General features: G+C 37.7%; 1 protein-coding gene across 2 annotated transcripts in view; it reads left to right on the forward strand.

Annotated features, from left to right (window-relative positions):
• The window catches only part of LOC128983220 (protein pangolin, isoforms A/H/I/S-like), a 254,079-nt gene that overhangs the window by 198,045 nt on the left and 43,045 nt on the right, over positions 1 to 12,989 (forward strand). The window contains exons 1-2 of one of the 2 annotated variants that reach the window (XM_054402440.1): positions 4,604 to 5,596; positions 8,929 to 9,094. In XM_054402440.1, coding sequence (XP_054258415.1) covers positions 4,718 to 5,596; positions 8,929 to 9,094 — 1,045 coding nt within the window. In that variant the 5' untranslated portion in view covers positions 4,604 to 4,717. Of the gene's footprint in view, positions 1 to 4,603; positions 5,597 to 8,928; positions 9,095 to 12,989 lie in introns of those variants that run through there. The other variant, XM_054402449.1, reaches the window with a different exon arrangement.

Consider the following 12,989-nt stretch of genomic DNA (forward strand, 5'->3'; position numbering starts at 1 on the left):
GTGTCTTTTTACTAGTTGGAAAAGTGCAAAAAACAATATTGAAATCACTACTCCTGATTGATTAAGTAGAACCTAAGAGGTAGAACATAAAAAAACTATAGTTATACGAATGTAGTGTATTATTCTGGTTGAAAAAGTGTTGTAAATATTTTTTTATCCTGAGTCCAGGTGTTTGAATATAATTCATTAATACCGAAATATATATTTTTTTTATATTAAAAATGCGCACTCAACAAAAATGCGCACTTTAATACAATGAAATCGTTCCAAACTCCAATTTAAAATCGTTTCAGTCAATTAAGATTATTTGGAATGTTAGTTTCCAACTTTGCACTCTAGGCTGGTATACACATGCAAACTTATCGTAAGTTAGCATTATACCCCAGGATTAAGAAATAAGACGGAATTGGCAGTTTTGGTCAATCCTAGCAGTTTTTGGACAGGATTGACAGTTGACACTATTCAACTTAGTTGTCCGTTCATGCTCAACTACGGAAGAAAAACAATTGTTGTTAGTGACTGTAATTAATTGCTATTTGTGCTAAAAGAACTACAATTAAGAGGTATTGAAGTCAAAGAAAGATTAACAACTTTAATTGTTGAGGTTTGAAAGTCAATTTTAATTTTTTTTTAAACATGTTTTATACAAGTTATAACAATTGTATTGATATTAGTTGTTATTTTAGTTTGAACAACTGTTTACTCATTTTCAACTCTTGTCTCAATGTAAGCTTTATAACAGTTATCGATGATGTTCCGAAATCAGTTTGAAATTGTTTCCATTATTATTAAAACAAATTAGGCTATGTGATTTTGTATAAAATAATTAATTGATTTATCATATAAAAGTTTTATATCAATTTTGTTGCAAACTTAATCTGAAACTGAACGATATAGGCTAATTTGAATGCAGGTGGATGATCTTCCTTGTTTAAATGTAAAAAGTACTGTTTATGTTTCTCAATCCCCAAGCATTCCTTATGAATAATAATAAACGTATGTTTGATTTTCTTTTCTGTACATTTTTATTTATCTTCATAAAAATAGAACATATCAAACGTAAAAAAACTAGTATTCATACTTTTATGAGTAATTCATCAGTGCTGTATGTCTTTTGACGGCATTTTCCGACTAATTGTAAACAATGTTTACAAAATGTTTGCCCGATTAATCGGTCACTCGTCTACACGTTCAAACTCCTCGTTAGTATTGCATGTTCTCAAAGGTTGAGTATATATAGTAAATCTTTTGTTTAGGCTGACTTTAGCTTAAGTCACTTGTTAGGTAGAGTAAATATCTTGATCAGAGGTAGGGTAAGATATTGTCCAAGGTTGACCTTACTTGTCGAGAGGTAGAGTAAATATCTTGTTGGGAGGTAGAGTAAATCTCTTGTTGGGAGGTAGAGTAAATCTCTTGTTGGGAGGTAGAGTAATCTCTTGGTGGGAGGTGGAGTAAATCCCTTGTTGGGCGGTAGAGTCAATCTCTTGTCGAGAGGTAGAGTAAATATCTTGTTGAAAGGAAGAGTAAATCTCTTGTTGGGAGGTAGAGTAAATCTCTTGTTGGGAGGTAGAGTCAATCTCTTGTTGGGGGGTAGAGTCAATCTCTTGTTGGGAGGTAGAGTCAATCTCTTGTTGGGAGGTAGAGTCAATCTCTTGTTGGGGGGTAGAGTCAATCTCTTGTTGGGAGGTAGAGTAAATCTCTTGTTGGGAGGTAGAGTCAATATCTTGTTGGGAGGTAGAGTAAACCTCTTTTATTTTTTGCTCGTGTCTACGCCAGTGGCATTTTTGTAATGATGTCAAACACTATTAAGGGAAATCGGTCCAAACCCATTAAAGTCTTGTTGGGAGGTAGAGTAAAAAGTACCTACTGCTGATGTTTCTCAATCCCCATGCATTCCTTATGAATAATAATAAACATATGTAATCTTTGGGAGGTAGAGTAAATCTCTCGGTGGGAGGTAGAGTAAATCCCTTATTGGGGGGTAGAGTAAATCTCTTGTTGGGAGGTAGAGTCAATCTCTTGTTGGGAGGTAGAGTAAATCTCTTGGTGGGAGGTAGAGTAAATCTCTTGTTGGGGGGGTAGAGTAAATCTCTTGTTGGGAGGTAGAGTAAATCTCTTGTTGGGAGGTAGGTAAAGTAAATATCTTGGTGGGAGGTAGAGTAAATCTCTTGTTGGGAGGTAGAATAAATCTCTTGCTGAGTTGTAGAGTACACCTCTTGTTCTGAGGTTGGATCAAGTATTGTCCCGGTTGTATTAGGCAAGCATGTTTACTAGGAGATATAATAATATAACCGTTGTCCTGATGCCATAAGCTACTGTATATCCTTTCCTGAGTAATTAGATGTATCCATATTTAGGTCGTTGTAAGCCTACTTTCTAGCTGGAAGTGGAATCCACTTTCCAGGGTTTTGTAAGAAAATACTCTTGATGCATATGCTAATAGAACCAGCCTTGTCCCAGGATATAGATGATCGAACTTTAACTTACTATTTGATTTAAAATTGTTGATGGCTGAACCAAGATTTCTGTACTATATTTTCGTGTGATTATAAAAGTCAGTGTTAATGTAAAAATTTAATTTTCAAGGTTTTTTTAAATATACACTGATTATTCATACACAGTGTTAGCAAAACGGGAGTGCCGATGGATACCAGGTCAAGTCCCTTCAAATGCACGCACTCCCACCGGTCTCCATTTTCCACCGGTCCCGTTTTGCTAACACTATAGGAAAATTGGACAAGTGGAAATCATTGATCAAGTGTGTAACTTATGAGTTTTTTATGTTAACATTGTATTCATAATGGCATTCCAATTTCCATTTTCTCTAGAACTTTGTGTTCGATAGCAACCACTGATTCTACGGTATAACCTTTTAGTGAATTGATACGTAGGGTTAAATTTTAATGTAACCAATTATTCTAAATGCAAATATGAATATTTACATGTCATTTCCTGCCTTCCATTTGTTTAATTGCCGTTTTCACTCCAATAATGGACCCATTAAAATATTGTGACATGGGTGTTAATTGCAGAACGGCGCATAATTATTTTTAACGATATTATTTACTGGCGCTAACATGAGCTGTGTTTTAGCGCGAACGTAAATTAGAGGTAATGAGTTTGACTGCACTTGTAATGTTATAATTAGCGACTGTTAATTTTAACGTATGTTCTACAATATGCGGGTCACGTGACCTCCTCAGCGCAGCGAATGTTTTGCAAAGTAGTTTATTGTCAGGCGTTAAGAGTTCATCATGTGACAGAGTATATAACAGGATTACAGCATCAGTCGCAGGTCCAATCAGTCGATCGATGCTCAGCAGTCGACAAACATTTAAAGAATGCGCGCGTAACCGGGTTAACGCGGCACAGTCCATCACTAGCGACTGTGCCGTAAACTCATTTCGTTTGTCAAATTTGCGACATTTGTTTGTACAATGGGCGGGTCTAACTTTTAACTGTCTCTTTGTTGTAGGTTTAAGGTTACGCGGGGGCGAGAGGGGAGGGTAGCTTTGATCACGTGCCCCCCCCCTCTCAGAGACGACCGCTGCTATCTCTGTGTCGGGCCGCTCTTTGAAGTCCTTTGAGCGCTCACATCAAAGCGAACATTATAAAACCTCTCCTCTCTCCCTCTCCGCGTCACCGACTAGTTTATATTTCAGCTCAGTTCGGCGTCTGTACTGCCGTCGTGTGCATCGGATCCTCGTCCGGGCCCGTGGACACCGTGGAGTGCCGGTGCTGGATGTGCGAGGACGAGGCAGCGACCAACGCCCAACGCCAACGCCGACGCCGCCACACAGTGAGGTGCGAGTGCGGAAGTGCGCGTGTTCGCCACGGCGGCGCTAGTGTCAGGCTCCGCTCGATAATTTATTACCTATTCATCTTACTGTGCTAACTGAATACAACAACGAGCCATTCTGGGTTGTCTTGTATAGCTTTATGAACGGTTCTTCTATTAATCTTACGTAAAAGCGATAGATCAATACTGTAGTACTGCATATAAAAAACTACTCCGTTAATAAAATCAGTGCGTTATAAAACCGTTAAATACGATGTAGATAAAAAATATAGTGCATTAAAACATTATCAAATGTCGCCCGATGGACAGGACGTAAAATCTCAGAGTAAAGTCAAGAAAAAACCGAAATCCGGTGACACCCCCATCACCGTAGTCGTTCCTAAGAAAAGAAAACTCCTAGAATATAACCAACATAATGACGATGATGATGTTATTAAAGAAGAGCCTACTGACACGTGTTTGGCGGATCAGCGCAGATCTCCAAAAGCGAAGACTTTTCGAGAGGCGAATCTGGAGAGGATTTTGTTTAGATGGTACGAGAGGAGACAGATCGACCCAGAAGCTGAGTTCGGACCACCCGACGTCCTCAAAAAAGCGGCGATTCTCTCTAGAAGACTCGGTGCTAGTGAAGACTTTGTCAGGGGTCTGGATAAGGAATGGCTCAAGGTTTGGCAAGCCAAGTATGGAGTTGCTGAGAGCTCGGCGACGACCTCAACCGGCAACTCTACAACGGCATCCGCAGAAGCGACCTCCGCGTCGATTAAGATTGAAGCGGACGCAGAAGACCCCTTGGCCGTGGTCAGTAGTGGAGAGTACTCTGATGACCAGATATACAGTGCGTTCGCGTTCCAGCTGGATTGGACGAGTCTCCCAGACAAGACTTTGGACGTAACTTGCGATGACAGAGTCTGGGTCCTGATGGCTGGGAACCGTTCTGGTCGCCACAGAACGAGGATGCTGATTACAGGAAGAGAATGGAGACCAAAATGTCTTAGGAACGTAAATATGCTGAGTCAACCAGTCGTCTATGCAGGTGGTGGCATTGGGAAGTTGACTCCCGACCTATTTACTTGGTGGTTCCACAGAGAATTTGCCCCTGCGGCGCTCTCTCTCAACGAAAGAGGGGCGATTCTAGTCATTGAGCATGCGGATTTTCTTCCTCCTGTCGCAGACTGCATAGCGAGCGACGGCAAAGTCAAGCTTATCATCTACCAAAAACCTGATAATCCCTACTCTGTTTTCCCCGATCAAACTCTAGTCGCCTCCGAGTTGCGAACACGTTACGCTATGCTACTTCTCCACGATATTTCTTTAGAACAGCAAAGATGGCTATCGGTCTCCCAATTTTTGGCAAACTTTACCCTAAAAGACGCATTCCCTATGTTACATCGCGCTTGGTTGAATATCAGACCAGAAACGTTCAGTCGTTGCTGGGCAAACCCAGTCCCCACAGACCCCTCGGTCGGAGTTTCTCTATCCTTCGGTAAGTCTACGTCAACACCACTACAAGTAGAAGAAGACCGAATGTTGCTGCTCGAGCTTCAGTGGTTGGCTCACGATCTAGGACTGGAGGTGACCGACGAAGATCTCGCACATTGGGTGGGAACACTCCCAGAACCAACTGATGTCCCTGTTGTAAAGCCAGAACCTGAAGAGGAAACTGAAGAATCCGCCTCGGTTCCTACTGCTGCCGAGGCCGCCACTCACCTACAAAGTGTCCTGGCATGGATGGAGTCCGAACCTATCGAACCCAACCTTCTGATGGTTGTTAGGGACATCATGACGATGGCTAAGCAGGTAATTGTAACCGGTGGTGGTGAATAAGACATTGGAGTTGTTTGTTTAAAAACCGGTTCGTTTCGTCTGACGCGGTCCCCCACCACTCATCGGCTAACAACTACCTCCTAAGTACAAATATTTATACGGGAAACCGGTCGTGAGGTATGGGGCGGTCAGATTAATCACACGGCTCCTTTCTTTCTCGAGATCTGTACAATTATCGCATCGTCGCTGGGCCGCCCGCCCGGAATATATTATCAATGTTTCACGCCAATTATCATAATTCGATCCGGCTCGATCTTCTCTCGTTTCGAGGGTTTGCTGATTTTTTTCACTTTAGTGCATTTGGAGTAACTCGTTTTATTTGAATAAACGTATATTCCGACTGTTAGTTTCTCGAAAATAGATCAATTAATAGAAACTATTGATTATGATCTCCTGACAGAACTTACCACTGTGTGACTTACGTCTCTAGGCCGCCATGTTGAAACATGGCGTCACTTGTCGATGTATGGATTATTTCTGTTGTGTAATACGACATTGAATACATGAACAACTATACTTGTTCAATCTTCAACTATGACGAATTGTACTGGTTTAATATTTGGAAGAATTATTTATTTAAAACACATTACTTCATTCGCCATTTTAACTCAATGAAGCCTTTACCCACATTTTACAATTGTTCATGTTTTACCTTTCTCCATTACAGTAAAAGAATAATATTTCCTTTTATAAATATATATTTCTTGGCAAAAAGAGAGTAAGTTATGCAATAACATAGCTAAGTTGTTTTAATAAAAAAAAAATTTACTAGTATGTAGGCAATCATTTAATATCCAATCAATCAATATAGTTAATTTAAAGATTAAATACATTTTTTTCTGTATTATATGGTGTTTTCTCTTATATTTTTTTCATAATTTACTCACTTTCCTTTTACGAAGAAACTAAATATCTCATGCAAATAGATTCGTTAGTGTAAACCACGCCTAGTGTCCTGATCGACAACAAAGGCTGACAACAGCTTTCGTGCACAACCCTTCAATTTTTCTCCAGCCGGCCTAAAAGAGATTCAATTAGAGCATGATGGTAACAAATTTTAATGTCTAATTTCGGGCCGGGAGTCGAGGAGTGGGGGGTGGAGTGGTGGCTGTTCGGCAGCGTGTTGCTTTGAAGTTGTTTTCATTATTCATCAAAGGCGAGCTGTTTATTCTCCGACAACCTATTATTCTTTCATCGTGTGTTCTTGATAAGATAAGAGAGTCACTTTGATAGTTACTACCACTCCATCAGCTGTTCAACATGTGTTCCATGTTCGGACTCCACTCATATATTTATTTTGCACTACCTGTTATGACCGTGGCCATTGCTGTTTTATCTAGGCCTACTTCAATTTATTTCATCCTTCCAACTTTTCACGGTCGTTTATTTACGGGCGTGTCGGACAGCATTTTGTTGCAAACTACTGAGTATGCTACAATATGTGCAATGTTATATATGCATCCGTCTGACAATCTCCCCGTGGTTCTTAATAGAAGGCCCTCTGCATCGATTTTGCAACCAAAAATATCAGCCTTTAAAACAGTATTTTTTTTTTTTTTTAATTCTGTTTGATGAAGTTGATGAGTAAAAATAGTGTTTACAAGGTAGTCAAGCAAAGCTAAACTACTTTATTTGTCTCAACTACGAGAAGATTAAGAAGAGGCTGTTTCGTGTTGACAAGTGTATAGGTTGATAATTGAGTAAAACAAAGCTGCTATACCCATGCTTCGCAACCAACGATGCTTCGCAACGGGGGTGGTACTGGAGTACGCGAAAGAGATTATGCTGTTCTAGACCTGCCGTTTTATGTAAAACACATCTATACAATCTGTATGCTTTAGACACAAAACACTTACGTAGTAAAATTTGTTTCTTTAAATTTAGATAATGGGTTCAAATTCTTTAAGCAAGTACATTAAGTGACGCTGATGCAAGTTTTACAATTTAACTCTTATTTAACTTGATTTGGTTTGAAAAGTAGAACTTAAGAACGTACATACACTTACTTTAAAATCCCCTCGTATATTTGAAGCCAATGGATAAAAAACTAACAGTGTATCGTAGCAATGAAATCAATTACTTGATATTGTTGATATGTACATAAACAGTAATTACACTATTATAACTCTTCAACTTAAGTCAACCCTCTTTACCTGTAGCTTATCATATTCTAAATTACAAAGTAAAACTATGAGAAAAAATCTACAACCCCTTTATTACCTTTCTTTAACTGAACATAACATTCTTACTAAACAACTTAAACATTTCCTCGATGTAAATCGAGCACCATATCCCTTAAAATAAATAATAAAAACACTGTTAAAGTCATATTCTATATTTTTATGTAGAATATTCTATAGAATAGAATTTTCTGTTTAGATTCTATCAATATGTTGTTGTAATTTTTAAGTTAAACAAATAAATAACCAAGCAACTTAAAAACAAGAGAACCGTTTCGTTAAATAGCAAATTTAAAGGTTTTATGCAGTAACTGCAAAACAATAATTACGAAATTGTTGGTGATTATAAAAAGTTGTTTTTAAAAGTCTAAATCACCTGATCTGTGAGTGTAGCCTAAGTTATGTTGTAATGTCAATGACTTTTGCTGTGGCATAATCAGCTGGCCAACAATGGACCTTGCTACACCAGCTGTGTATGACATTTGACTATCAAACATTAAACTTTGTAAGATAGTACGCGACTACCTAAATGCCAACTGTCCTGGTCTTCGGATTGGACGGGATGGTCCAATTCCTTGGCCTCCACGTTCTCGAGACATACACCCTTAGACCTTTCTATATTGCTATGTCATGGAGAGAGTGTTTGCAAAGATTGTTGATTAATATCAGACTACAAACTTTGCGCGCAAACCATGGAGAGCACGTAGAAATAGTTTAGTTAGATTAGTTGTAGTTATGTAACTGTAATATATTTTTTATTGCTATGTTGAATACTATTTTTTTTTTATTTGCTTTTTAATACAAAATTTCAATGTTTCTAAGTTAATTGGTTATTTATTTGTTAAATCTTAAAATGTGTCCCATAGATTATGACCACCCGGTATATTTATTATGATGATAGTATGGTAAATGAAATTTCAAAGCAATACTTAAATGTAGATAAAGCAAATTATTTGTCCTATTCCAACGATTCTAACCTCTTATTACAATTAAAGTAGGTATACAATGTTCATTTAATGTAGGCTACTATGAGGTTACATGGATTTCCTAGCCAAGTATAACATTAATGTGAATCAGTAAATTGTGTGTCCATTAAAGTAACGTGTTTGTGTTTGTGTTTTGCAGGCGAGCAAGATGGGCCTGGGCGCGACACACCCGGGAGCTGGACTTCCTTTCTTCTGCCACAACGGCGACCACCTGACGCAGCCGCCCCCCGCCCACATGGGCATCCCGCCCTACCAGCTGGACCCCAAGGGGGCGGGTGAGTACTGGAGACACTCTAGACTTCCAGGTTAGCGAGTACTCGGGGTCCGTGTGGTGGAGGTGCAGCAGTGTCAAAGTGTCAAACCCCTACAATACTTAACCACCGACCCTTACTGTTACTGTTACTACCCTTGTTGGTGACCTTTGGAAAACTAATATCAGTGTTTCTCTTCAATTTCTGTCCATCGGAAAGGTTAGAATTTCGTGTTGATGATTGTAAGATTGAGTTGGTACAGAATCATCCCATTTGGTCGTAACGCAGGGTTCTGTGGGTTTGGGGGTTTATCCTAACGGTCGAATCAGTTTGTTAAGCAAATAATGTCATCGAATAGAATTTTTTTGTTTATTGTTGAAATAAAATAAAACATGAATTAACTGTACAGTAAACTTTTTTTAAGATAGTCAAGGTGGTTTTTCGCGTATGTTGTGGTACGGTCAGACAAGTTTTATTTTATTTTTCTATAAATTCAAACAGTCAATATCATTACATAATTGATAAATTCAATTAAAATCTTGGTAGTTAAACAATGCAAGTTTTTATAGGCGTGAATCAGTTTATGAAACTTTTCGAAATCATGTTTGTGAATAGAAAGTATTTTAGGGTAGTGGTATTGTGAAGTATACTTTCAATTCCCATATTTAGGAACATTATACATGTGTGTTAAGGAACATGTGTCTGATGTCACTTTATCAGAGTAAAAATATCTTAGTTTGATCACAGACCAACCGGGAGTATGTTTGTTTAAACCCACCTAATAAGTGCTCGGGTGTGGATTACAGTTTGTTTCTGACACGCCAAATTATAGATCATGACAAGCTAAGAATATCCTTTCGTAAACTATAACATATTCTGAGCCTTCAAATTAACTCTTTAACACATTACCTACCAACTCTAGCAGAGAGTGGGTCATTGAACTTTCAAAAAAACAAAACTGCCCGCAGTTTGTCTACGTAGTGTACATTACCGGTACTTTATTTACTGTACACTGGAAATTAATTTTGGTAAACATTATAACATTTTTGTAAATACTATACAGGTCTTTTAGAAAACATGATTATTGCGTTAAATATTGACACTAGCAAAATCGTTAAGTAAAGAAAAATCAATTTCCATTTTTTTTTTCATGAGTTCATAGAATTTGTAATTAATGAACATACCTAAATAATTAATTTTAAATGGCTACTCTTGGTGGATTTAGAATTTAGAATCTTTTCTGTTTGCAAAAGCCAGTTAAGGCTTAGGTTAAGGTTTATTTGTTACCTGTAGCTTTACCCTGGCTCCGTAAAGGCTACGTTCACAAAGTAAATAAATCGTTCTTTCAAGTTTCTATAGGAGTTAGCATTATATACCACATTAATTATTATACTATAAAAATAATCCAATATAAAAATATCGCTTGTTTAAATAATTATTGGCATCAGAAAAGAATTTACAAACCATTTCTTTGGGTTTCATTTTAATAGAAAGTCGTTTTTTATCAACAACTTTAACATTTTAACTCCCTGTCTACTTCGTGGTAGTTTCAAAACAGTGAAACGCTCCAGTGATGTTTTAGAAATTCACTATGCTTCACAGACAAGGGAATAAACGTTAGTGAGCGTTAATTTGTAACTTTTGCGCATCTATGACCTTAGTAAAGCCAGTATACAGCTAGTACAGTAGTTGGTATTTGTGTATTCTCACTGTAGACAGATCAACAGCTGCTCGCAGTCTGTAGCCATATTGTACTATTAACCCGTATATTTACGCCTGTTTACCGCTGTTTAGACGACGCTAGTTCTGAGAAAACATCGGTTATTTATAATTTAATGGTAGTAGGTTGGCTGCAATGGGTATTTATAAATATGTGGGGAGACGGTGATCAAACGCTATGTGTTTTTTAGTGTAGTATAAATCGTGTGTCATTTTGTTGTAATAGTATTCCGTTGATTTCGTTTTACTTTTTATACCAATTTACTGTATAATTAAATTAAATGAAAAAGTATTCATTTTACAAGAAAATCCCTTTTGTGTTGTTAGCTCCATCCGTTGGTCTCGGAAATAGGCCTATATTCAAAGTTATATTCAAATCAATCCCTGACTAATACGGACGAGCTTAACATCACTTTTAATGAATAGAATGTGATCCTTACCTAACCATCTTAAAAACAAATAGTTTAAACGTCAGTTAGATAAGTAGGTAGTAACAACGTGAGATATTCAGTGAGGCAGGATGTGGTCATATCAGTATTTACAACAGAAAGTCCCTCAGTCTAATGAATCGTCTTACATCACATTTTTCGCTGCCGTGTCGTTGGTGGTTCACAATTAATTAAGCCCACTTGGTTGGTAATTACATTGTTGTTAATTACTGGCTGCAGCTTTGCCGTGGACAAAGAGACGAGGTGACGTCTCTCCGTTAAAGAATTCCACTTTTATCTTAGTAGGCATTTTTTTTTTAAATCCCATTATCTGTAGAAATAAGACTTTGGATGTTTCACTGTATTTATTTATTCTTGTAATCGTCTCACCCATAAAACCGTTGTGTATAGTAAGTTTTAAACATGTAGTTTCTTTTAAGCATTCGTGTTTATGTATGTAGCCCCAAAGTAAAATGCTGTCTACTCTTTCAGAAAGTTTAAGGCAAATTGAGAGATACAAATCACACTTCTACAGGTTAGCGCTTTGGGCTCTGAAATATCAGTTAAACAGTAACATTGTAGTGTAGTATGTGCCAAATGTGCCGAAAAGTATTCCCCGTACGGTCTGGTAAAAAACGTGGAAACGAGAATCAGTTTCATTAGTTTCTTACAAAATAAAGTACATTTTAGCAGATTATCTTTGGTGCGGTTTTTGTCTCAAACTGCTATTTACCTTTTTTTGTATTTTTACTAGTATGTAGTATGTTTGATGTTCCTGTGCCCTTTGGGGTTACCGTTGAAAACCCCTGATTTGTTCGTAATTTCCACTCACCCTTATGAATCAATAAGTGAAAGATGGAGCACTTGATCAAATCAAAACCGTGTATCCTTGATTAATTTTTCGTCACATGTATCAATGCGGTAGTCGTCGATAGAGTTTCAGTGGTGCTGTGGCCTCGGGCCATCTCCTTGTACACAGATAATTCGGTGCAATTGTGTATCACAGCCGGAGCCGGAGGGTAGCCATTGACCATACTTTGTATCACTATCGCTATACTACAATGTTTATTGTTTATCTGATATTTCACCGTCTGACAGAGGAGAGCGCTAGCCTCTAGCCTGTGATCCGAGTACCTAGTGTTGTCTGATAATTGCTACTCAGCTTTGTGGCTTTATGTTACTTCAACGTGTTATTTATATGCGAATCTGAGGTATCAGGTATTGGCAACTTTGATCTGCGTTTCTTGTACTACCATTAAAATACACCTACAATAGTTGCTTTGATCTGTTTTAGACGTAATACTATATGGGCCTTAAAACACCTTTTAGGGACGTGCAAACTTCTATTACTTTTGTTCAGCTCTGTTTCTTAACAATTGACCGTTGATTTGCCCTTCATATTCAACCCTTGGTTCTTACTTGTCTTTCTAATTAATAGTGCTTTTGGCCATGCATTGGCCAATAAAATGAATTTACTTGAATGAAGAACTTTGCTCCATGTTGAAATGAAATCAAGTGTTTCAGCTTAGGTTGGTACTAAATAAATGCATTTATTTCATTTTGAAACTTCTATTAATTGATCCAACGAACGAGTGCGCTGTTGTAAAACATAGTTTCTGTTCTTTACACGAATTAAATAGTACTAAACCGAAGGCGGAAAACAAACTCTCTCATTTGAAATATAAATCTTGGAAGGACTAAATCAACTCTGGAAAAAGCGCTACTGCTGTCTCCCGTAATCAATTTTCAATACAACATGTTTTCAATGAGAGAAAGAGTGTATTTTTGCAACTCTATGTATA

The sequence above is a fragment of the Macrosteles quadrilineatus genome, unplaced genomic scaffold, assembly GCF_028750875.1.
Source record: "Macrosteles quadrilineatus isolate MER2022 unplaced genomic scaffold, UCM_ALF_1.0 Scaffold_1__1_contigs__length_201487025, whole genome shotgun sequence".
Taxonomy (NCBI): domain Eukaryota; kingdom Metazoa; phylum Arthropoda; class Insecta; order Hemiptera; family Cicadellidae; genus Macrosteles; species Macrosteles quadrilineatus.